This window comes from Hypanus sabinus, chromosome 1 (assembly GCF_030144855.1).
Source record: "Hypanus sabinus isolate sHypSab1 chromosome 1, sHypSab1.hap1, whole genome shotgun sequence".
NCBI lineage: Eukaryota > Metazoa > Chordata > Chondrichthyes > Myliobatiformes > Dasyatidae > Hypanus > Hypanus sabinus.
In genome coordinates, this window is record NC_082706.1 from 37,870,034 (window position 1) to 37,896,443 (window position 26,410).

The window sequence follows — 26,410 nt, forward strand, 5'->3', positions numbered from 1 at the left end:
CCCTCCCCCCCTCACCCCGTGACCCATCTGGGCCCCCTCCCTCCCTCCCTCACCCTGTGTCCCATCCGGGTCCCCTCCCTCCCTATCTCACCCTGTGACCCATCCGGGCCCCCTCCCTCCCTCACCCCGTGTCCCATCCGGGTCTCCTCCCTCCGTCCCTCCCTCACCCTGTGACCCATCCGGGCCTCCTCCCTCCCTATCTCACCCAGTGACCCATCCGGATCCCCTCCCTCCCTCCCTCACCCTGTGTCCCATCCGGGCCCCCTCCCTCCTTCCCTCACCCCGTGACCCATCCGGGTCCCCTCCCTCCCTCCCTCACCCTGTGTCCCATCCGTGCCCCCTCCCTCCTTCCCTCACCCCGTGACCCATCCGGGCCCCCTCCCTCCCCTCCTCACCCCGTGACCCATCCAGGCCTCCTCCCTCCCTCCCTCACCCCGTGACCCATCTGGGCCCCCTCCCTCCCTCCCTCACCCCGTGACCCATCCGGGTCCCCTCCCTCCCTCCCTCACCCTGTGTCCCATCCGGGCCCCCTTCCTCCTTCCCTCACCCCGTGACCCATCCGGGTCCCCTCCCTCCCTCCCTCACCCTGTGTCCCATCCGGGCCCCCTCCCTCCCTCACCCCGTGACCCATCCGGGTCCCCTCCCTCCCTCCCTCCCTCACCCTGTGTCCCATCCGGGCCCCCTCCCTCCTTCCCTCACCCCCTGACCCATCCGGGTCCCCTCCCTCCTCCCCTCACCCCGTGACCCATCCAGGTCCCCTCCCTCCCTTACCCCGTGACCCATCCTGGCCCCCTCCCTCCCTCCCTCACCCCGTGTCCCATCCGGGCCCCCTCCCTCCCTCCCTCACCCTGTGACCCATCCGGGTCTCCTCCCTCCCTCACCCCGTGACCCATCCGGGCCTCCTCCCTCCCTCCCTCACCCCGTGACCCATCCGTGTCCCCTCCCCCCCTCACCCCGTGACCCATCCGGGCCCCCTCCCTCCTTCCCTCACCCCGTGACCCATCTGGGTCCCCTCCCTCCCTCCTCCCTCACCCCGTGACCCATCCAGGTCCCCTCCCTCCCTCACCCCGTGACCCATCCGGGCCCCCTCCCTCCCCCCCTCACCCCGTGACCCATCCTGGCCCCCTCCCTCCCTCCCTCACCCCGTGTCCCATCCGGGCCCCCTCCCTCCCTCACCCTGTGACCCATCCGGGCCTCCTCCCTCCCTATCTCACCCAGTGACCCATCCGGGCCCCCTCCCTCCCTATCTCACCCTGTGACCCATCCGGGCCTCCTCCCTCCCTATCTCACCCAGTGACCCATCCGGGCCCCTTCCCTCCCTCCCTCACCCTGTGACCCATCCGGGCCCCCTCCCTCCCTCCCTCACCCTGTGACCCATCCGGGCCCCCTCCCTCCCTATCTCACCCTGTGACCCATCCGGGCCCCCTCCCTCCCTATCTCACCCTGTGACCCATCCGGGCCCCCTCCCTCCCTATCTCACCCAGTGACCCATCCGGTCCCCCTCCCTCCCTTCCTCATCCTGTGTCTCATCCCAGATCCCTCTCTCCCTCCCTGTAATTAGACCCCTCCTTCACTCCACAGAGGGCATTGAACGTGCTCTCTCTGTTGGGTGGTGGTGTGTGTCCCTCTAACCGCCTTGCCTCGTGTATTGTCCCCTCCAGTTCCACATTTGACCCTCCCTCCCAGACGATGACCCCCATCTCCCTGTCGCAGCTCGATTGCAGACGGTTTGTGCTTCTGAGCCGCCGTGTTTGATCAGCAGCCCGTGTTGTGTGTTCCCAGGGACGGCGGGACCTGTTTCCGTGAGTGTGCTGGCCGCACCCTCCTGAGCAACGTCTCCTCGTCCTCAGCCCTGGGTTCCCTCAGGGGCAGCGGCATCTCCAGCACCGGCCTCGCCTACTGCCTGTGGGTGCTCACCACCTCAGACTCGCCAGTGTCCTGCTCGGACCTTCAACTGGGCACCTGCCCCATCATCAGCCTCACCATCAGCCCAGACATTCGAATCCAGTGTGGGGTGAGTGTGGGAAACTGACGGTGGGAGGGTTCTCTTGCTCGGCTGCAGAGAGCACACGGTGTTGGATTCTGCTCTTTTTGATCCAAGGTTCTTTCGGAAAGAGGCGTAAAACCCGTTCCTTCATGATCATTTTATTGAGCACTTCCAGAGGGAAAAAAAGAAAATCAGAAACGGATTAAGAAGAGGCTAGTAATAAAGTGAAAGGAAGAGAAAAGAATAAAGAGCAGAGAAAGAAAGATGGTGAGCTCTTGTGTACAGCTTGTATACCCATAGATAAGAAACACTCCATTCCAGTTTGTAGTTAAGAGATAACCAATCAGATAACCCCTATTCAAATAATGTGACATCAGAGAAATTTCCAGAATCATACACAGAACTGTAACCTCTAGGGGACACACGGAAGAAATACAAATACATACTGTGACCACAAGGAAACATACTAAACAGTTACATGTATGTAGGTTATATTAAAATAATGGCAGGCATTAATTGTTACACTGCAAATAAAATACCAGTTATCCAGTCTAATCCAACAGCAAGTTCAAGTCCTGATGAAGGGTCTCGACCCGAAACATCGACAGTGCTTCTCCTTTTCGATGCTGCCTGGCCTGCTGTGTTCCACCAGCATTTTGTGTGTGTTGTTGTTTGAATTTCCAGCATCTGCAGATTTCCTCGTGTTTGCTCTTTAAATTCAAGCCCTTCATCCCATCTACTCTGTGCCAACCTGTGTTTTCTACCTAGTCCTATCTACCTGCCCCTAGAGCAGTCCTCCATACCTCTGCCATCCATGTAGCCATTGAAACTTCTCTTTTAAAAGTTGTAATTGAACCCACATCTTCCCCTTTCACTGGCAGCTTATAGCTTATTCCACACTGATGTCGTCAGGACTTGAGTTACGGGGGGGGGGGGGGGGGGGGGGGGGCGCAGTGGTGGAGAAGCTGAGATTTCATTCCGTAGAATATTGGAAACTAAGGGGTAACTTTAGTGTGTATATGACCATGGATAGGGTGAATGCACAGTCCTTTTTTCCCTAAGGTTGGAGAGTCAGAACGAGGAGGTGGAGGTTTAATGTGATAGGGGAAAGATTTAACAAGAGCCTGGGATGCAGGATGGTGAGTATATAAAACAAACTGCCAGAGGAAGTGGCTGAGCCAGGTGCATGGGTATGGAAGGTTTTGAGGGATAATGAAGGCAAATGGGACTAGCCAGGAGCTTTGGTTAGCATGAACTGGTGGGCCAAAGGGCCTGTTTCCATGCTGTGGGACTCTGTGACTTAAAGTCATACAGGACAGTGGAGAAAAAAACTGATCACAACACAAAAACACAGTCAGACACTAGTCCATGGTAGTGCATGAGGTGGCTTGTCGTGTTCCTTTGCTTGAGGTATCATTTGGCTTGTGCAGGTCAGCTCAAGATCCTGATTGTTGTGGGAAAGTAGCTGTTCCTGCCCCTGGTGGTGTGGAACCATGGGCTTCTCTGCCTCCTGCCTGATAGTGGCTGTGAGAAGATGGCATGGCCTGGTCGGTAGGGATCATTGATAGTCACTGCCTTCCTGAGGGAGATGCTGTTGGAGGTGGGAAGGTGCCCCTGATGGCTTGAGCAGTGCTCACAACCCTTTGCAGCCTCTTTCTGTATTCACTGAGATACAGCACGGTAAAGGCTCTTCCAGCCCTTCATGCCTCTCCACCCAACAACCCCGATTTAACCCTAGCCTAATCATGGGACAATTTACAGTGAGCAGTTAACCCACCGGCCTTCAGACTGGGGGAGGAAACTCACACACTCGACAGGGAGGACATACAGACTTTACAGCTGACAGCGGAATTAAACTCCGATCTCCAACGCCCCGAGTTGAATTGGCATCGCGCTAACCGCCACACTACTATGGCACCTCTTGTGTTCCTGTGCATTAGTGTTCTTGTATCAGACCCTGATAGATCACTCAAGATTTCGCTTGTAGCTGCAGTTCCAGCGGCATCGAGGTTCTGAATTGGTGGAAGGGAGATTTCAACATCATTTGGTATGTTATTGCCAAGATACGGTGAGTCTTAGTCTGGGACTCAGTTTTGCACTGTTAAATGTTCTTCTTCCCTGTCATCATGATCTTCCCATCGCTTTTCTCTGTTGCTCACCTCCTTCCGTTTATTCCAGTGTCCTGTCCTTTCACATTCCTCCTTCAGTCCTTTCCTTCTTCCAGTTATCATCTCGAGCTTCTCACATTATCCAACACCCACTCACTTTCCCAGAATACCTGGTCTCACCTATCTCCTGCCTGCTTGTAGTCCTCCCTCTCTCCCCATCTTCGTATTCTGGCTTCTGCCCACTTCCTTCCCCATCCCAATGAAGGGTCTCGACCCAGAACGTCAACTTGTTCATTCATTTCCATGGATCTGTGAGTTCCTCCAGAATTTTGTGTGTTGAAGACTTCCAGCTCCTCTTGTGTTAATATTCAGACTGCGAACAGCCCAGGCTCTGTAGGAGGTGCTGTTATCTCAAGCCTCACCCTCGCAGTGGAGGAGGCCAGGGACAGAGATACTGATGTGGGGATTAGCAAATTGGTTTATTATTGTCATGTGTACCAAGGTACAGTGGAAAACTTGGTTTTGCATGCCTACATGGCAGGTCATTTCATTGATAGTACAAGAGAAACAATAACAGAGTGTAGAATAGTGTTACAGTTACAAAACAGTGTGGTGCAGGTAAGCAGTGAGGTACAAGGCCATAACGAGGTGAATTGTGAGTTTGAGTCCATCTTATTGTTCTAGAGGACCGTTCAGTAGTATTATAATTGTAGGGCAGAAGCTTCTGCCCAGTCAGAGTAAGGAGAAGGGAAGGGAAAATGTCCGGGGAGGAAGGTGTCTTTAATAACGCTGACTGCTTTGCTGAGGCAACGAGAAGGGAGAACATCCACAGATGTTGCCTGATTTGCTGAGTTCCTCTAGCATTTTGTGTGCATTCCCCATGGAGAGTCCACAACTCTGTGCAGTTTCTTTCAGTCATAGGGAGAGCAGTTGCCGAAATTCATCTTGATTGGATCCTTTTGGTGAAACCTCAATAAAAATTACCAAGAATGAAAGGGGACATGCAAAATTCCTTGGTGTTCTGAGAAATTAGAGGCATTGGTGAGCTTTCCGACCAAGCTCTGGGAACCGTACCCTGGGAGAGTGACTTGTAGGTAAATCTTTATTCAGGAATCAAAAAGGCAAGGGGTCAGTGCCAATGTGCGCCACGGTACCATAGCGATTGGCTTGATCTATTGTTGGAGTTCGGAGTTTAATTCTGGCAGCATCTGTAAGGAGTTTGTACATTCCCCTCATGAAGGTGGTTTCCTCCCTCAGTCCAGGTCATTTAAAATTGTTCTGCGATTAGGCAAGTGTGGGTTGCTGGGCAGGGCTTGTTGGGCTGGAAGAGCCCGTTCTGTGCCATATCTCTACGTAACATAAAATAAGGGTGACAAGTAGGTGTCAAGGGTATCGAGGGCTGGGTGAAGAGGAAAAGGAAGCACTTGGGAAGTTGAGAACACAGAATTCAGGGAGACCCTTCACTACAGAGAGTGTGGAGTCGCTTCTAAATGGGGTTAGGAGGGAAAAGAAGGATCACAAATCTCACTGACAGATAACGTGAAGTAAATCCCAGGGCTTTTTATATATGCAGATGCAAGAAGGAGTTTATGACCCTTTGCAATTACCTGGTTTCTGTATTACTTAGCTTGGCTGGTGGCGCAGTGACATCAGCGCCGGACTCCGGAACGGAGGTTCCCGGGTTGGAATCCAGTCAGGCTGTTCTCGAGTTGCGAGCTCAACCCGGCGCAGATGGAAACTGTACTCGGGAACAGGGAAAATAAAGAAAAATACTGCAAAATGTCTGTGTGGGGAGTGGCGCACCTTGTAAGGCATGGAAATGCTCGACACTGGTCTCTCAGGCCTGAGTCGACATCATCATCATCATTTATTACTTACTCATAAAGTGTCTTCGTCTAAGTCACAATAATAGACAAACCAATCTGCCTAAACTAATAACACACAAATAATTGTACTAATCGACAATGAACTGGACTGGTCAAAGAAAACTGAGGCTGTCTACAAGAAGGGTCAGAGCCGTCTCTATTTCCTGAGGAGACTGAGGTCCTTTAACATCTGCCGGATGATGCTGAGGATGTTCTATGAGTCTGTGGTGGCCAGTGCTGTCATGTTTGCTGTTGTGTGCTGGGGCAGCAGGCTGAGGGTAGCAGACTCCCAACAGAATCAACAAACTCATTCGTAAGGCCAGTGATGTTGTGGGGGCGGAACTGGACTCTCTGACAGTGGTGTCTGAAAAGAGGATGCTGTCCAAGTTGCATGTCATCTTGGACAATGTCTCCCATCCACTCCATAATGTACTAGTTAGGCACAGGAGTACATTCAGCCAGAGACTCATTCCAACGAGTTGCAACACTGAGCGTCATAGGAAGTCATTCCTACCTGTTGCCATCAAACTTTACAACTCCTCCCTCAGAGTGTCAGTCACCCTGAGACAATAGGCTGGTCCTGGACTTAATTTCCACTTGGCATTATTAACTTATTATTATTTAATTATTTGTGGTTTTATTTTGCTATATTTCTTCACTATTCTTGTTGCGGCTGTAACGAAACCCAGTTTCCCTTGGGATCAATAAAGTATGTCTGTCTGTACTTCTTGTCAATACTGAGTTCACCATTTAAACAATCACAGTCCAGGTTCCAAAAAGCAGGTGAATCTCTGGGGTAATGCCTTCTATAAAGCGATTTGGAGTCAGGTGGTCCAATCAATGAGATGAGGTTGGAGGTGTGGGTTGTAGAGCTGCCCTGCCCTATAAAAATGACACACAAAGTCAGGTTACTGACAGAACATAGTCTTCTCAAAAAAGATCTGTTTATGTACACCATGCCTCGATCAAAACACTGTCAGAGGAACTTAGAAGAAGAATTGTAGAGATATAACATGCTGGAAAAGGCTACAGAAAGATTTCTAAAGCCCTGAGTGTTCATCAGTCCACAGTAAGAGAAATTGTCCACAAATGGAGGAAACTCAGTACTGTTGCTACTCTTTCTAAGAATGGGTGTCCTGCAAAGATTATATCAAGAGCACAATGTGTTGTGCTGAAGGACGTGAAAAAGAACTCAAGGGTAACAGCAGAAGATGGGCAGAAATCTCTAGAACTTGTTGAAGTCTCTGTTCATGTGTCCACTTTAAGAAAATAATTGAACAAGAATGGCATTCATCAAAGGACACCACGGAGGAAACCACTGCTCTCCAAAGAAAACATTGCTGCAAAACACCACCTGGATGTTTGACAGCACCTCTGGGGCAGTATCCTGTGGACAGATGAGACAAAAGTTGAGCTTTTAGGCAGAAATGGACACCACTATGGAGGAAAAAAGGCACTACACACCAACACAAAAACCTCATCCCAACTGTGAAGCATGGTGGAAGGAGCATCATGTTTGGGGCTGCTTTGCTGCTCGGGGCCTGGGCAACTCGCAGTCGTTGAGGGAACAATGAATTTAAAATTGTATCAAGACATTTTACAAGAGAATGTCAGGGTAGCGGCCCATCACCTGAAGCTTAACAGAAGTTGGAGATTGCAAGACAATGATCCAAAAACAGAAGAGTAAATTAACAGAGCAAACACGAAGAAATCTGCAGATGCTGGAAATTCAAACAACACACACAAAATGCTGGTGGAACACAGCAGGCCAGGCAGCATCTAGTCCTGACGAAGGGTCTCAGCCCGAAACGTTGAAGTGCTTCTCCCTTTAGATGCTGCCTGGCCTGCTGTGTTCCACCAGCATTTTGTGTGTGTTGAGTAAATTAACAGAATGATTTAAAAAGAAGAAAATTCATGGTTTGGAATGGCCAGGTCAGGGTCCAGACCTTAACCCAATTTAGATGTTGCGGCATGACCTGAAGAGGGCTGTTCATGCAAGATATCCCAGAAGTATTGATGAACGTTTGTTTTTTGTGGAAGAATGGTCTAAAATTCCTCCTTGCTGTTGTGTAAGTCTGCTCAGCAGCTACAAGAAACATTTGGTGGAGGTTATTGTTGTTAACGGAGGTTCTATCTGTTGTTAAATACAAGGGTTCACATACTTTTTTCTGCCTGGATTGTGAATGATTAAATAATGTATTGAATAAAATAAGTACAATTGTTTGTGTGTTGTTAGTTTAAGAGGATTGTGTTTGTCTATTGTGACTTGGATGAAGATCAGACAACATTTTAAGAATTAATGCTGAAAATCAGGTAACTGCAAAGGGTTTGCAAACTTTTTTTGCAACTGAATATTAAGGACCTGCTATCCAGAGATTGTGATTATTGAGAGATGTATAAGCTGATGAGGTACAGATGGAGTGGAGAGCCAGAGGCTTTTTGCCAGGCTAGCAGTGGCTAATAAGAGAGGGCATAATTTTAAGGTGATTGGAGGAAATTAGAGGGGGAGATATCCAGTGGGTTTATTCACACATGAAGAGGTGGGTGTGTGGAATGTACAGCTGGGCGTGGTGGTAGAGGCAGATACATCAGGGGCACATGATGGAAAAAAAGTGGAGGGTTATGTGGAGAGAAGGGTTAGATTGATCTTGGAGTAGATTAAAAGTTCAACACAATATTGTGGGCTGAAGGGCCTATACTGTACTGCTCTGTGTTATAATGCGATCAATTAGGGACCTAAGGGGCATGGAGCCAGAGTTGTGGGTGAGGTCCTACATGATTACCTCTGTAGTCACTAAGGAGAAAGTGGGAGTTTTCAAGGAAGGGAATGGTGAAATTCTATAACATGTTATGATTTAGAGGGCAATAAATATCTTGGCAGGCATAAGAGAAAAATGGATAATCTGTCAAGTTCTAATGAAATCTCTGCTGGCCATAGTTGAGGTGCTAGGTGACAGGAGGGCAGCAAATGTGCTCCTTTCATTCAAGAAGGCTAGCAGGGAAAAGCTAGCCTAATTAATCAGGTCAGAGGTAAAGAAGTTGCTGGAAAATCTTCTGAGGGATAGGATTCAATAATCTCTTGAAAAAACTCGGACTGTTCAAGGATAGGGGGATGGAAGATTGTCTAACTAACTGATAGAACATAGAACATTACAGCACAGAACAGGCCCTTTGGTCCAAGATGTTATGCTGATCTTTTAACCCACTTCAGTATCAAACAAACCGTTCCCTCTGACATAACCCTCCTTTTTTCCATCATTCAGTGCCTATCTAAGTTTCTTAAATGCCCCTAATGTATCTGCCTCTACCATTGTGCCTAGGAAGGTGTTCCACACAGCCACCATTCATTGTGTAAAGAACTTAGCTCTGACGTCTCCCCCTTTCCACCAATCATCTTAAAATTATGCCCACTTGCTTCAGCCATTTCAGTCCTGGGGGAAAAGCCTCTGGCTATTCACTCTATCATGCCTTTTGTACACCTCTATCAAGTCATTTCTCGCTTTTTTTTGCTCCAGAGAGTAAAGCCTTGGCTTACTGAACCTGTCTTCATAAAACATGCCCTAAAGTCCAGGCAGCTCCCCAGTAAATCTCTCACACCCTCCCTAAAGCTTCCACATCCTTCCTATGATGAGGTGACCAGACCTGAACACAGTATTTCATGTGTGGTCTTACCAGGGTGGGAGAGAGCTGTAACATTACCTCACGGATTTTGAACAACTAATGAAGGCCAGACAGACCATGTGCCTTCTTAACAACCCAATCAACTTGCTCAGCAACTTGAGGGTTCTGTGGATATGGACACCAAAGTCCCTTCTGTTCCTCCACACTGTTAAGAATCCTCCCATTAATTCTGTATTCTGCCTTCAAATTCGACCTTTCAGAATGAATCTCTTCACACTTTTCTGGGTTGAACCCCATCTGCCACTTCTCAGCCCAGCTTTGCAAACTGTCAATGTCCCATAGTAACCTTCACCAACTCTCCACGCTATCCACAGCTCCACCAACTTTTGTATCATCTTCAGACTTAACGCACCCTTCCACTTCCTCATAAGTGATTTATAAAAATCAAAGAGCTGGATCCCTGTGGAACAGCACTGGACATCAAACTGTCCGCACACTGGCACCTCCTGCCTTCCAAGGGCAGGCCAGTTTTGTCAGATCCTCAAAGAATTCACTCAGGCTCATGGGGTGTGACTTGCTCCTCAGAAAGCCTTGCTAATGATCTTTAGTCAGAGTATGCTTCTCCAAGTACTCTTAAATCCTGTTGGTGAGAATCTCCTCCACCACTGAAGTAAGACTCACTGGTCTGTAATTCCCAGAGTTATCCCTACTCCCTTTCTTGAGCAAATAGAAATGTTTGCCACCCTCCAACATCCGGTACTATTCCTGTGGTCAGTGAAGGCGCAAAGATCATCACCAAGGGCGCAACAAACTTTTCTCTCGCTTCCTATAATAACCTGGGCTATATTCCATCTGGCCCCAGGGACATCTATCCTTAAAAATTTCAAGCACATCCTCTTTCTTAACATCAAGATATTCAAACATTCCAGCTTGTTTTACGTTGTCCTGACAATCACCCAAGATCCCTCTCACTAGTGAATACGGAAGCAAAGTATTTATTACCTACTTTCCCTAACTCCTGGAATGTTTCCTCTGCTATCCCTTACTGGACCTACCCTCACTTTGGCCATCCTGTTCACGTATGTGTAGAAAACCTCGGGGTTTTTCTTAATCCCACTCGCCAAGGTGTCCCCTTCTAGCTCTCCTAAGTCCATTCTTCTGCACTGTCCTGGCTACCTTGTAACTCTCCAGCACCCTGTCTTGCCCTTGCTTCCTAAACCTCAAAAAAGCTTCTTTTCCCTCTTGACTAGATGTTCCACATCTGTTGTCAATCATGATTCCTTCACCCTACCACCCCTTCCCTCCCTCAATGGGCAAACCTATCCAGAACCCCCAGTAAGTGCTCCCTCAATAACCTCCACATTCCCGAGTATATCCATTCCCAATTTATGCTCCCCTGTTCCAGCTTAATAGCATTATAATTTTGATTGTCCCCCACCCCATTAAATACTACCCCATACCATCTGCTTCTACCCATGTCCAAGGCTATGGAAAAGGGTCACTGTCTCCATAATGCTCTCCCTCTGGGAGATATGACACCTAACCTGGTTCATTGCATTGATCGAGTTTTGTGAAGATGTAACCAAGTATATTGGCAAAGGTGTAGTTTGTGTGGTCCTCAGTAAGGCTGGTCAAAAAGATGACCCAGGGCATGTTGGATCCAAAGTAGGCTTGATAACGGGAGGCTGAGGGTGAAGATGGAGGCTTGGTTTTGAATCAGTATCAGGTTTATCATCACTGAAGTGCTGTTTATTCTGATGTTCGTTGTTTTGTGGCAGGTGTACAATGCAAGACATAAAAATTACTATACATTATAAAAAATAAACAGCCAAAGAGGAATACTGAAGAGGAACCATTTAGAGATCTGATGGCAGAGGGCAAAAAAGCTGTTTCTAAAACATTGAGAATTCAGGCTCCTGTAACTCTTCCCCAGTGGTAATGAGAAAAGAGCCTGTCCCGCCGGGTGGTGAGGGTCTTTATGTTTCCTTCTTGAGGCAGCGCCGTTTGAAGGTGTCTTCAGTGGTGAGGAGACTTGTGCTCGTGATGTGACCAGTCAGAATGCCCTCCACCATATACTGTACCTGTAGGAATTTGGTGACATCCCAAATCTCTAACAAAGCAGAGTCAACAGCATCTGTGATTGTATCAGTTTGTAGATCCTCTGAGATGTTAATGTCCAGGAATCTGAGTGGAAGTCTATGACCAATGGTGCGTCCTTGCACTGATTTGAGGAGCAAGGTGGATCGGTTGTTGCAACAGGCAGAGCATTGGTTTTGGAAATGATGAGGTGCCTTTTGGGAGGCCAGATAGAAAGGAGGCGACTGCAGTGAAGGAGGTGCGGAGGAGGGTCGCCAGGACGTTGCCTGGAATGGAGGGCTTCATTTAGGAGGAGAGACCGGAGAGGCTGGGAGTACTCTCCCTGGAGCAGAAGGGGCTGAGTGGAAACCTGACACAGGTGGACAGCATTGCAAAGAGTGGTCAAGGTAAATTAGTATCCCAGTGTATGTCACCTTGAAATTCATTTTCTTGCAGGCATTTACAGTGAAAAAAATATAATAGAATTTTACAAAAAAAAAAATCGTACATAAATAGACAAAGACTGAGAAACAACCGGTGTATAAAAGAAGACAAACTGAGAACATGAGTTGCAGAGCACTTCAAAATGAGTCTGCAGGTTGTAGAATCAGTTCAGGTGATAAACCTTTCCCCGTGGCAGAGCGGTCGGTGCTGCAGAAAGAGGTTTAAAGGGATCTGAGAGGGATCTTCTATTTCCCGGGGAGGGGGGATTTGGGTTTGGAACTGCACCCCCTAAAGGAGGCGGTGGAGACAGCACTGAAGGAGTAGCCAGCCAGCACAGGAATCACCAGGCAGAGAAGGCTGGGGTGTGCAGTTGTTGCTCGCGTGTCAGTACGGACACAGTGGGCAGAAGGGCCTGTCTGTGCTACATGACTCTGGTATCACCCCCTCTCATTTACTCCCTGCCCCCTCCAGCAAAACTACGTCTACGTTTTCGACGGGATCCCGAGATTCCTCACCGACTCCCAGCCGGAGAGTGCCATCTACTCCGACCCACGGCTGATCGGCGCCTTCTGCGGCAACGGCTGGGACCAGCCTATCACGGTGGAGGCCCTCTCAGGTAACGTGACTTAAATTGAGGGGGAGAGGTGTGAAGGGGACCTGAGGGGTCGCGTCTTGTCATGGGCGGTGTGGGTACGTGGGACAAGCTGCCAGAGGAAATGAGAGAGGCACTTGGAGGACGAATGTACAGGTGCATCGATAGGAAAGGTTCGGTGGGATATGGGCCCAGCTCAGGTGGGCAAGGCTTGCTTGAAGACGTCTTTTGTCTTCTTACTGCTTGAGAAAGCTTCAGTTAGGTCGCCTCGGAGTACTGTCTGCAGTTCAAGTTGCCCCTCTATAGTGAAGAACTGCACATGAGAGTGTAAGCAGGAGAGGGTGCAAAAAAAGATACGCAAGAATGCTACCAGGAGTGGAGGGTTTGAGTTTTCAGGGCAGACGGGACAAGCTTGAGGAACGCAGCAGGCCAGGCTGGACCTGCACGGGGAAATAAACAGTTTGACCTGAGACCTTTCATCGGACTGATTCACTCCATGGATGCTGCCTGAGCTGCTAAGCTACTCCATCACTTTGTGCATGTTGCCCAGGATTTCCAGCACCTGTAGAATCTCTTGTGTCTCTGTTTAGGCTGGGGTTGTCCTCCCTAGAGTGAAGGAGGCTGAGGCGTAACGTTTTGAAGGTTAACAAAATCACGGGAGGCGTAAATAAGCTGGATAGTCACGAGGGTAGGGGAGTCCAAATCCAGATGAGGAGACCTCCCACTGTCATTGATAACACTGGGTCCCTGCTGTGTTGTTGATCATGAGGGGTTAATACTGAGACCGTACTTAATAATATTGTCTCTCCCCCCCCCCCCCCCACACACACCCCCATCGCTCCCTCCTACCCCTTCAGGAGTTCTGACCATTTACTTCGAGGCCAACGTGTCCAGGCGGGCTGGTCTGTCCCAGGAGGGTTTAAATGCCACCTACCACGTCCATGGCTGCTCACCCCACTGCCCAGTTCACCACGTCTGCCAGGACGGGCGCTGTGTATGCCAAGACAGTGTTTCCAGTTCAGACTGCCCATCCCAGCCCTGCCCCAACAACTGCTCTCATCACCTGCAGGCCGGCGTCTGTGACACAGTGAGTATCACCCCACCACCCCACGTCCCAGCTCAGTCACGACATTACCCGTGTCTGCGCTGTACGAGGGTCCCAACACCCCAGCGTTCCTGGTATCCAGGAGGCATGGAGATGGAATATCCCCCAGTGACGTGGAGAGGGAATGTTTCCAGTGACCCGGAATGAACGGGGAGAGTGTGTTTCCACTGCGACGTAAGGGCATGGGGACCAAGCAGTGGGGACTGAGGACAAGGGGAGGGAACAATCCCCCGGTGACCTGGGGACATGGGGACAAGGGGAGGGAGTGTTTTCCGGACTCATTCTCAGTATTCCAGGATTCGGGTCTTTGTGTGTGTGCGGAGGGATATGCCGGGAGAGATTGCGGATCTCAGACACACCCGGGAACGATCATCTGGGAGACGCTGACAGTGACTGGAGAAGAGGGATCGGTGAGTGCCAAGGATTCAACCATTCTCCCCTTCCCTCTTTTGCTCCCTCTTTATCTGTCAATTTCATTCCTCTTCCCCCCATCCCCCCCAACCCTTCCATTCACCCCTACCCTCTCTTCTTACGACCTGGGCCCCCTTGCCTTCACCCTCCCCTGCCCCACTCCCCTTCCTGTATGGTCAGTCTCATTTCTGTGGGGCCTTGCAGAATGTGGAACATTCCCTTTGTCCCACCGTGTCTGCCCTGTCCCTGCTGCCATTCCGAACTGCCTGCTCGTGGTGTTCCCCATGAAGTACAGGCCATCCGGCCCATTGAGTCTGTTGTTTTCCTCTCCTCAGCCCTGCTCCCCAGCCTTCTGAACGTAACCTTTTCCCCTCCATACCCTGCCTGTTCACGTGTCTATCTAAATCTCTCTCCATTGTTGCTGTCTCCACCACCACCCTTGGCAGCACGTTGCTCCTCTCTCAGAGTAAACATAGAGGCCCTTCGGTGCACAATGTTGTGCTGACCCCATATTAACCAACCCATGATCAACCTACCCCTTCCCTCCAAAACAGTCCACAACCTACCACTTTTCTATTATTCTTGCCCAAGAGTCTCTTAAATGTCCCTGATGTGTCTGTCTCTACCACCACCCCCAGCAGTCTGCTCTCCGAGCTAAGGAGAAACCTACGTCTGCCTTCCCCTCACCCTTTCCTTCATCTCAGATGTCCTCTGGTGTTGCCCATTGCCCCTTGGGGAAGAAGAGCTGCAGACTGTCCACTGACAAACAAAAAACGCGGCCTCATTGAAACCTTCTCCCCTGCTCCCACCATAAACTGTTGCTCTCCTACTTGCCATTTTTACCCCATCTGGCTGTGTACTCTTATCATGGGGTGGCTCGGTGGCTTGACACTATTATAGCTCGGGACATCAGAGTTCGGAGTTCAGTTCCAACGTCAGCTGTAAGGAGTCTGTGCTTCCTCTCTGTGCAATGTATAGATTTTCCCTGCTCCTCTACTTTCATCCCACAGTCCAACTGGTCGTGGTAAATTGTCCCGAGATTAGGCGAGGGTTAAATCGGTGGCAGGAGGGCAACACGGCCCGAATTTCAATAAACAAATAAATGCCTCTCATTATCTTATAAACCTTTAACAGGTCTTCACTCAGCCTCCTCCACTCCAACCTCTCCTTACAGCTCATACCCTCTAATCCAGTCTGCACCCCTTCTGTACCCTATCCAAGGCCTCCACATCCTTTCTATGGTAGGATGAACAAGATTACACTCCCAATACTCCAGATGTGACCTGCCTAAAGTTCTATACCCTAGGTAGCTGCTTGAGTATCACACTGTAGTCGGTGATGTATGTGACTTGGTGACGGAAATACTACCACTGATCCCCTTCCTCTGTGGGTCTGCAGGACAGCGGGATCCCGCAGCCCCGGCTGGGACATTCGATGGTAGAGGGTCCCGGCTCCACCCTGTGGATCTTTGGAGGCCTCTCGATCAGAGACGGGATGTTGAACAGCCTGTACAGGTGAGCAGGTGCTCAGGGTTTAGGGCTGGAGGGTCTGAGTGTTGTGGGGGGGGGGGGGGGGGGAGAGGGAGCGGTGGTGTGGTGTGCAGGGGTTCATCAGAGAACCATCACAGTTTGTGGGGTGTTTTTCTCAGAGCCCCATCACAGTCAGTGGGAGATTTTTCTCAGTGTCCCATCACAGTCAGTGGGAGATTTTTCTCAGTGTCCCATCACAGTCAGTGGGAGATTTTTCTCAGTGTCCCATCACAGTCGATGGGAGATTGTTCTCAGAGCCCCACCACAGTCGATGGGAAATTTTTCTCAGAGCCCCATCACAGTCAGTGGGAGATTTTTCTCAGAGCCCCATCACAGTCAATGGGGGTGTGTTTTTCAGTGTCCCACCATGGTCAACCCTCCCCAATCTGTGTGCAGAGGCACCGGGATAAGGAGAGCGTCAGTGCTGTGCATGGGGCTGTTCCAGGCTATTCTGGGCTGTGGGTTGGGGAAATGGGTCTGAGAATGGGATCCTGAGGTAGGGATGGCTTCTGGTCCAGGATGAAACAGGGATGAGATGGGAAAAGGGACAGGTCGCGGACCAGGAACAGGGCTGCGATGGAGACATCTGTTGGCCAAAGTAAATGGGAAGAGACCAGGATCAGAGTCAGGGACGGGACCGGGGATGAGGACAGATGCAGACGGAACCAGAAACGTGACCAGGCATGGGGACAAGGGTGTGGAGTGGATGGAATACCAGGCCTGGGATGTGCACAGCCCAGGAAACAGAGTGGCGTGGACAGGACAGACGGCAGTGAACAAGGGCTTTAGTGATGGACGGTGAAGATGAGGATGGATGATAGGAGAGGAGATGGGAAGGGACGAAGAAAATTTGAGGGGGAGAGTGAGGGGAGGAGACAAAGGAGTGGGGAATATATACTCTTTGTATATCCCTCATAACTTTACAAACCTCTATAAAATCACCCCCCCCCCCCCAGTTCCTACCGTCCAGAATGAACAGCCCCAGCCCCAGCTTTTCCAACTTCTACCTAATAACTACAGCGCTCCATTCCTGGCAACATCCCGGTGAATCTCTTGTGCACCCTCTCTATTGTTACCAAATCCTTCCTGTAGTGTAGAGACCAGAACTACACATACTACAGTCTACCCAGGGCTTGGTGCAACCACCATATGAATGCCCAACTTTCGCACTCAGTGCCTCTTCACTACTGTGTTCACGTGTGTCACCACAGGCTAGAAGCCATGGGCATCTCCTGAGGTCTCTCAGGACACCACAGTTTCAGGGGCCCCTGCCAGAATTTCACCTCTCACTCTTCAGGATTAAATTCCATCTGCCACCGCTCTGCCCAGCTTCTGTTGACCTCTGCCCTGCTGTAGCCTGAGACAACCTTATTCGCTGTCTGGTAAAGGCTGAGTGTATGAGCCTTAAGACACTTTGGAAATGAGGCATTGAGGGAATGGGTTTAAGCATACTGCAGCACACGGTCGATGCTGGGGTCAGATCCTGCCCGTGGTGACTACCCAGTCCGTATCCACACTGATCCCCAACCCTCAGCACCTGGTCCCTACCCTCCCTTGCTTCAATGATTCAACTGCTGCTCTGTGTACTACAGTGCTGGGAACCTGAATCAGATTTAAGATCATTTAAAGGCAACACGAGTGAATCTGCAGATGCTGGAAATAAATAAAAACACAAAAAGCTGGCAGAACTCAGCAGGCCAGACAGCATCTATGGGAGGAGGTGTCTAATAAGATTGTTTAATGTCATTTCCTGTACACAAGTGTAAAGGAGAAAGAAATAATTATTATCCAGATCGATGCAGCACAAAAAAACCCAATAAGACAAAGAATACACTAATACTAATAAAATACACAATAAATGATTGTGTGTCCATAAAGAGACAGTAGGCATAGGAGTTTCTGTGCGTAAGATAATAAAGCAGTGGTGGTTGGGGTGTGGAGTGGTGGGTGGAGATGTTGATCAGCCTTATTGCTCGGGGAATGTAACTTTTTGAGTCTGGCGGTTCAGACGTGGACGTTACGTAGCCTCCTGTTACAGCGAGATAAGATCTTAGTTAGACCCCACTTTGGGTACTGTGATCAGTTCTGGTCACCTCACTACAGGAAGGATGTGGATACCAGAGAGAGAGTGCAGAGGAGATTTACAAGGATGTTGCCTGGATTGGGGAGCATGCCTTATAAGAATAGGTTGAGTGAACTCGGCCTTTTCTCCTTGGAGCAACAGAAGGTGAGAGGTGACCTGATAGAGGTGTATAAGATGATGAGAGGCATTGATCGTGTGGACAGCCAGAAGCTTTTTTCCCAGGGCTGAAATGGCTAGCACAAGGGGGCATAGTTTTACGGTGCCTGGAAATAGGTAAAGAGGGGATGTCAGAGGCCAGTTTTCCTTACAGAGAGTGGTGGGTGCGTGGAAGCAGATACAACAGGGTCTTTTAAGAGATTCTTAGAGGTACATGGAGCTTAGAAAAATAGAGGGCTGTGCAGTAGGCAGTTTCTAGAGTAGGTTACATGGTCGGCACCACATTGTGGGCCGAAGAGCCTGTAATGTGCTGTAGGTTTCTACGCTTCCATATTAAGTGTTTCTCCTTCCTGATGGGAGTGAGACAAGCCAACTTTGAGCGGGGGTCTTCAAGCTCGTCAACCTGTCCCCTGATGGTAGCAATGAGAAGAGGACATGAGCTGGATGTTGAGGCTCCCTATTGATGGTTGCTGCCTTCTGAAGATGTCCTTGATGGTGGGGAGGCCGGGAGCTGGCTGAGTACAACCCTCTGCGGCCTCTGTTGGTCCTGCGCATTGTCACTTCCATACCAGGCGGTGATGCGGTACATCTGTAGAAATTTGCTGCCTCCTTGGTGATGTACCAAATCTCCTCAAACTCCAGTGAAGTAGAGCCACTGGTGTGCCTTCTTTGTGATTGTATGATTATGTTGGGCCCAGGACTGTTCCTCTGAGATGCTGATGCCCAGAGACCCTTGGTCTCCAGTAGCACTTTCCACTTCCAGATTCACTCCACTCCACTAACCCCTTGCTCCTTGGTCAAAGACAGCTCTCCCATAGGGAATTGTTCCATGCTGCCTACTCAGTCTACCCCCCTCATAATTCTGTACACCCCAGCTCCCTCCGCTCCATAGATAACAGACCCAGCCCCTCCCATTGGTCCTCGTAACAGAAACCCTCCATCCCAGGCAGTGATTACCTCCACACCGACACCCCTGGTGAAGTTGTCATCGTTGATCGACTGGACTGTGAAAACTCACACTTGTTCCTCAGTCGCAATTCATTTACTTGTGCACAAGGAGAAGAGCACGGCCGACTGCTCTGGAGTTGGAACAAAGAAATGTCATTTTTATACAGAAATTGGTGACCTTGAGGGTGTTCAGATTCCTTTCTTGCACTGCGATGATACAGGTGTTAATAACCTGTAGAAGTTACAAGCTAAAGGCCAATGATACATCAGTTGGGAAAGTAATTATCAAATAGTTTGTGCCTTCATTTCCATTCTTGTCTCGTGTGCTAAGTGGTCTCCTGTCCCACTCTGAGCAAAGGGGAGCTATGCCCTCGAAGACCTTGCTCACCCTGTTGACTGCCCACACTCTCTGTGAACTGTCCTTGCCTGCACGTTACTTTAACCATTGCCTCGCCACGGCATTCAGTCACTGCCGATGTCTTGGCTGACATTCCCGAGGGGAGAGGAAGACTGTTACTAACGGTGGGGAGAGAAGGGGAGATGTGTCCGCTGTGGTGGGAAGGCTCTAAACACCTTTGCTATCTGCTCCCCATCCCACCGCCAGGTACTCTGTTCCTGATCGGCGTTGGAGCCGGCAGGTCAGCGAGGGACCCAACGCGAGGTACTTCCACGCAGCTGCCTCCAGCCCGTCCCACGACACCATGTTTGTGCTGGGGGGCCTGACCCCCTCCGGAGTCACCAACGAGTTCTGGATCCTCGATTTGTCGACGCTGCAGTGGAGGCTTCAGAAGGTAAGGGGGGGCAGGGCTGGGGTGTTGGGGGTTCCAGGCCCCACCCCCAGTGCATGTGGACCGGAGTTGTAACCCCAGAACAGGAGGAGTGACAACCGTTGTAGGCCCCGATGCTGCTGCTTTGACCTCTGATCTTTGTACTGGGAGCCTGAGCTCGGTGGGCATCCTCTCCCATCCTGCGATAGAGTGTATACAAGTTCTGAGGGGCAAAGGTAGAACAGACGGCCCAGGGAGACATTTAAGTTGAGTGAAGGTAAGTTTAGGGAGGATGTCAGAGGTCAGATTTTTTACCCATAGTGGTGGGTGCATGAAATGTACTGCCAGGGGTGGTGGTGGAGGCTGATATTATAGGGACTGCTAGAAAGGCACAGGGATGTAAGAATCAGGTTTATTATCAAGTTATCATAAGAAACACAAAATATAAATAGTGCAATGAGAGATTGAAATAGTGCGGTAGTGTTCATGGACCATTCAGAAATCTGATGGCAGAGGGAAAGAATTTTTTCGGGCCTCTCTTCAGGATCCAGTACCTCCTCCCTGATAGTAGCAATGAGAAGAGGGCATTGCCTAGGTGGTGAGGGTCCTTTGTGATGGAAGCTGTCTTCTACCTTTTTGATGGTGGAGTGGTTTGTTCCCCTTGATGAGGGGTCTGGGCTGCGTAGGAGGGAAGGGTTAGATTGACCATGGAGTAGTTTTATATAGGTCAGCATGACATAGTGGGCCGAAGGGCCTATAGTGCACTGTACTGTTCTACGGGGAAACTCCAGGCAGCCCTTTCAGTAGTTCGTTGGCTGCAGAATACGGGGAATGGGCATGCGACACAGGACGCGTGCCGAGGTCCGGTCGCAGCAGCATCCTGTGCTAATCTCACACACTACTGAGCACCTGTAGGTGACACACGGAGGGTCACCCACATCAGACCTCATCACTCTGACATACTGGGTTCACTGTCACTGAAAGGAACTCCAAATTCTCCTGCCATTCAGCCCAACAAACCATTTGCTTTCCTCACCACTTGCTGTGGTTGCCAGTTACAAAGAGAGACTGGATAGGCTGGGACTGCGTTCCCTGGAGCGAAGGAGACTGAAGGGAGTATTTGGGGATGTGAGGCACAAGGTTTTTTTTTACAGAGAGTGGTGGTGGAAAGGCATACAATAGAAGCATTCAAGAGGCACGTGAATGTGCAGACCACTGAGGGATATGGGGATTGTGTACACAGAAGGGATTAGTTTAGTTAGATATTTCATTAATTTGGCACAATATCATGGGCTGAAGGGCCTTTTCTGGTGCTGTACTGTTCTCTGTTCTCAATGTATATAAAGTCATGAAGGGCAACAATAAGGTGAGCAGCTGAAGACTTCTTCCAGAGTTAGAGGGATCTAAAACAGGAGGGCAGAGGTTTAAGATGAGAGGGGAGGGATTTGAAGGGCATCTCTGGGACGATGTTTTCCCACACACAAAGGGTGGTGGGTGTATGCAACGAGTTGCCAGAGTAAGTGGTTGAAACAGGCACAATAACAACATTTAAAAGAAAATTGGGCAGGTGCGTGGATAGAAAAGGTTTAGGACAGGGTGGTGAGCCTTTTGAAGAGCACGTGCCCAAATTGCCAATGTAATCTTCCAAAAAATTTTCCCTTGTGTGCCATGGTAATTTTGTGTAGAGACTACAATTAATTAATAAATTGGTAACAATAGTCATTGACTTTTTTAAGGAAAAAAATGAGTTCAGTTGCTTGCTTTGTATTCATTGTTTTGCTATCGATGGTAAAAGTTGTTCAAAAGTTATTAATATTGATTTCTTAAGACATGAAAAACAGCATGGTTTCTAACGACTATTGTTGTGGTAACCATTTACTATCCAGGTACTGATGTATTCACCAGGTTAGTGAGGATTTCAAAACGTCACGTGCTATCGCAATTATCTGGCAACTCTCACTGCTCTTGGGTTGTAAAAAAAAAGTCATTCACAGCTTCATTTTGCAGTAAAAAAAATAACCACCAGGTATCGTTTTATTATGGACGGGAGTTAAAGAATTGGGTTGTATGGCACTGCATGCCATGAGCCAACAGAAGTTTTGCCAGTGCCATCTTGGGCACGTGTGCCATAGGTTCGCCACCTGGTTTAGAGGGCTATGGCCTAAACTCCAGGACGTTCCAAAGCTCAGGAAAGCTGCTTGGCACAGATGAGTGTGGCCGAAGGGCCAGTTTGCTTGCTGTGTGACTGTCCAACCCCTCTACAGAGAGTTGCTGGCTCAGTTCTGCCTCCACAGATGAGTGTGGCCGAAGGGCCAGTTTGCTTGCTGTGTGACTGTCCAACCCCTCTACAGAGAGTTGCTGGCTCGGTTCTGCTTCCACAGATGAGTGTGGCCGAAGGGCCAGTTTGCTTGCTGTGTGACTGTCCAACCCCTCTACAGAGAGTTGCTGGCTCGGTTCTGCCTCCACAGATGAGTGTGGCCGAAGGGCCAGTTTGCTTGCTGTGTGACTGTCCAACCCCTCTACAGAGAGTTGCTGGCTCGGTTCTGCCTCCACAGATGAGTGTGGCCAAAGGGCCAGTTTGCTTGCTGTGTGACTGTCCAACCCCTCTACAGAGAGTTGCTGGCTCGGTTCTGCCTCCACAGATGAGTGTGGCCGAAGGACCAGTTTGCTTGCTGTGTGACTGTCCAACCCCTCTGCAGAGAGTTGCTGGCTCGGTTCTGCTTCCACAGATGCCGCCTGAACTACTGTGTTTCCAGCATGAGGAGGGTGGTTGGGGGTGGGCTGTAGGTGAGCCGCCAGGATCTGACCTCCCTACTCCCCCCCCCCGCAGTCGGAGCTGATCCCCCCCGTGGCTGGACACACTCTCACCCAGTGCCGCAACTCGTCGCTGCTACTGCTGGTGGGGGGGTACTCCCCCCAGAACGGCTTCAACAACAGATTGCTGCAGTACAGCGTAGACACGGGCAGCTGGCGCCTGGAGCAGCACACAGGAACGGCACCCACAGGTAGGGCGGGGCTCGGGGAGCGGGGTCCCGGGCTCTGGTCCGTGCTGGGGGTCTGTGGGGAAGAGAGCTCGGGGTGGCTGCTTCAGCTGCGAGGTCCTGGCGCACTGGGATCAAAGCGAGGGATCGGGGTGCGGGTTTGAGTCAGAATGTGTTCTGTGGGGTGAGGGGTCAGGGGCGTGCTCTCATGGCCTGTGTCGATAACCGTGGTCCGTGTCCTTCGCTAGGTCTCTACGGTCACTCCGCTGTATATCACGGCCCGACTGACGCCATCTACGTCTTCGGTGGTTACCGGTTCTACTTGGAGACAGTGTCGGCCTCTGCCGAGCTCTACAGCCTGCACCTCGGCACCCTGACCTGGAGCCTCCTGGCACCTTCCCACAATTCCAAGGTATGGGAAATCTCACCAGGTCCACCCGGCAAGGCCCAGCCAGTTCGCCCTGTCCTGACCAGCAGGGTCACAGCGGAGCCAGTACTCAGTCCCGTCTCCTGTGTTTGCAGCCGCTGCCCCGGTTTTTCCACACGGCCGGCCTGTTCCAGGACTCGATGGTGGTGGTGGGAGGTCGCTCCAGCCATCAAGACTTCAGTGCCGACCTCCTCTTCTACCAGGTCAACTGTAACAGCTGGCTCAGCCCCAACACTTCAGGTAGGGCACGGGGTAAAGGCTCCCTCACGAGTCTTCCCCGCTCAGTGTCCGCCTCCCCTGCCCCCCTCTCCTCCCCCTCCATCTCTCTCCCTTCATTGATCTCTCAAAGTTGCCGTACAAGTTGATAGGTTGTTGTAGAAGGATATGTTGCGTTGGCCTGAATTAGTCGAAGGGTTGATGTCAGGGCCTGCGAGGAAATGCTGCAGCTCTATAAAACCCTGGTTAAACCACACTTGGAATACTGTGTTCAGTTCAGCTCAGCTCACCTCACTCTAGGAAGGACGTGGAAGCTTCCGAGATGGTGCTGAGGAGATTTACCAGGATGCTGTCTTAACTAGAGAGCATACCTCATGAGGAAAGGGCTTTTCTGTCTGGAGAGGAGGAGGATGAGAGGTGTACAAGATGATGAGGGATAGATTGAGTGATGTTTTCCCAGAGGAGCAATGGTCAATTCCAGAGCACATCTGTTGAAGGTGAGCGGAGAAAAGCATAGGGGTGTGTCAGAGGTAGTGGCGGAGCATGCTGCCGAGAGTTTTGGTAGAAGCAGGTGCTTTAGGGACATTTAAGATTCTCTTAAACATGTGGATGAAAGAAAAATGGAGGGAAGGGCTAGTATAATCATGAAGTAGGTTCAAAGGTCAGGACAACATTGTGGGCCGAAGGGCCTGTGTACTTTTCTCTGTTCTTCCACCCATGCTCCTTCTCACCTACTCCCTACAAGCTCTCCTCCCACCATCCCTCCCCCCAACTTGCTGAACTCCTGAAATCTGTGTGTGTTTGCCAGGACTGTCGGTGGTGGGGGAACCGATGAAAGGGTCCATCGCTCACGCCGCGCTCCCCTTGCGGGACCGGCTGTACGTCCTGGCGGGGTACCAGGGCGTGGCCCTGGGTTCGCTGCTCTCCCTCTCCGTCCCGCGCGATCCCTGCCTGGTCTTCAGCAGCCCCGCAGCCTGCAACACCAGCGCCAGCTGTGTGTGGTGCCACTCCATCCACAACGGCAGCTGCCTCTCCACCGACCAGGCCTACAGGTAGGCAGTCCGTCTCCCTCGCCCGCGTCTGGGGGCTGCGTGGGGGTTAGGGAACAATGGGGGTTCTGGGGAATCACGGGATGGGAGAGTGACATGTACTGCACAGACCTGGGGATTCAGAGTGAGGGAGAGGGTGTCAGTAGTAGAGAAAGAGATGGGAGGGGGAGGAAGAGGGAGCATATGAGGGAAGGGAGTCAGTAAGAGAGAAGGAGGGAGAATGTGGGGTTGAGGGTGTGAGGGACACTGAAGGAGGAAGAGTGGGTTATTAATAACATTTGTCTGACTCACATTACTCCCTCCCCTCACCTCGGCCTCTCCCATTCTCCCCATTCCCAGGTTGGGACTGGAGCCAGGTAGTTCCCACTGTGACCCACTGCCCCGGCACCCGGAGACCTGTCGACACCTCAGGACCTGCAGTGAGTGTCTGGCCCTGCACCCCCGGCTCCTGGGACAGCCACAGCGCCTGGTGAGTTAACCCCATGCTGCCACCCCGTCACATCATTGCAAATCCCCTTCTATCCCTCTCTGCCCGCTTTTAACCTCTCGTATTCCCCATTCCATCACCTCTCCTATCCCCCCTTTACATCTCTGCCCCTGCACCCATGGCTCCTGGGACAGCTGCAGCACTCTGAGTAGCAGAGTCTAAGGATTTCCTCCCCACCATTCCTCCACCACTCCTGCGATTTGCTTACCCTCACCCTCGCCCCGTCGAGGTCCCCGTCCCCTTGCCCTTCCCTGTGAACTGCCCTCTTCCTCCTGTGACCTGCTGCGTCTCTCCCTGTTCAGAGGTGCAAGTGGTGCACCAACTGCCCTGAAGGGGCCTGCATCAGCACCAATGCCAGTTGCAGCAAGGAGAACGATTGCCGCATCAACCAGCGCGAGATCTTCGTGGCCAGCAACTGCTCTGAGATCTCCTGTGAAGCTTCCGACTGCCACAAGTGCACGTCCTCCGGCAAGTGTATGTGGACCCGCCAGTTCAAACGCACAGGTAAACCTGAGTTTGGCAGGGATTGGCTCCCCCACCGCCCCTGTCCAGAGAGATATAGAATTCTTCAAATCAACCCGAACTTCGCAGAAATAACTGGTTTGTGCCAACCAAGATATCCCGTCAAAGCTAGTTCCATTGGTCTGCATTTGGCCCATTTCCTTCAAAACTTTTCCTCTCCAAGTTGTCAACCTGAAATTATTAACCTGCTCAGTTGAGGAAAAACACCAGAGACACGAAATTACCTCTGAAACGGTTTTTATTGAGAGAGGAGTTTGCAGCCCCACGCACTTCGGGCGAAAGGTAGCCAACTCCCAATTTGTTGGTTTACAAAGGTCATACTTATACCCAAAAGCAGGGTACTACATTTGCAAATATGGTTACTGATTCAAATCCATCAATTGATTGGCTATTGCATAGCTAAGCATGCGAAATAATCGGAATAAGCATAGACGCAAGCGTAATACTCGGAATGGGTATGGACGCAAGCAAAACACTCGAAATAGGTAGATAGCTCAAAATACTTTGCCGAACACATTGTCTTGTGGTCACAAGGTTCCTCTTTGTGGTTGCCACATGCTGTCTGGCATCTTATTTTAGCTACCTCTTCCCTGTCCTCCTACACTTCCCCAGTGACGTATCCTCTCCCTGGTCCTGTCTACATATTTTGCTACACTTACCCTCGCCCACCCCTTCTACACGTACCCTTACCCTCTTCACATTCTCACAAGTACCTTTAAAATTTTGTTAATTTTCTTCCTCTGGGAGAAAAATTAACCATTCAGCTTCCTATTAAATTGCTCCCTTCTAACCTTTAACATAGATATTATTGTGATTTAGATGAAGATCAGACCACATTGTAGAAAACCAGGTAATTGCAAAGTATTCAGAAACTTTTTCTTGTAACTGTATATACTCTAGTTGTTGATTCTCCAACCCTGCTAAAACAACTGTGCATTTACCCTGTCTATGCCCCTCATGATTTTGTACACCTCTAAGATGACCTTTTTGTCTGTGCCCCAAGGAATAAAGTCTCACCCTGTCTCCAAAACTCAGT

General features: G+C 50.5%; 1 protein-coding gene across 1 annotated transcript in view; it reads left to right on the top strand.

Annotated features, from left to right (window-relative positions):
* megf8 (multiple EGF-like-domains 8) overlaps positions 1–26,410 on the top strand; it is a 123,234-nt gene that overhangs the window by 65,979 nt on the left and 30,845 nt on the right. Inside the window, exons 23-34 of the mRNA XM_059967940.1 lie at positions 1,783–2,014; positions 12,573–12,717; positions 13,551–13,780; positions 14,095–14,208; positions 15,608–15,723; positions 19,530–19,716; positions 22,523–22,697; positions 22,922–23,085; positions 23,196–23,340; positions 24,125–24,368; positions 24,705–24,834; positions 25,155–25,356. Of these exons, the coding sequence (XP_059823923.1) occupies positions 1,783–2,014; positions 12,573–12,717; positions 13,551–13,780; positions 14,095–14,208; positions 15,608–15,723; positions 19,530–19,716; positions 22,523–22,697; positions 22,922–23,085; positions 23,196–23,340; positions 24,125–24,368; positions 24,705–24,834; positions 25,155–25,356 (2,084 nt within the window). The remainder of the gene's footprint in view (positions 1–1,782; positions 2,015–12,572; positions 12,718–13,550; positions 13,781–14,094; positions 14,209–15,607; positions 15,724–19,529; positions 19,717–22,522; positions 22,698–22,921; positions 23,086–23,195; positions 23,341–24,124; positions 24,369–24,704; positions 24,835–25,154; positions 25,357–26,410) is intronic.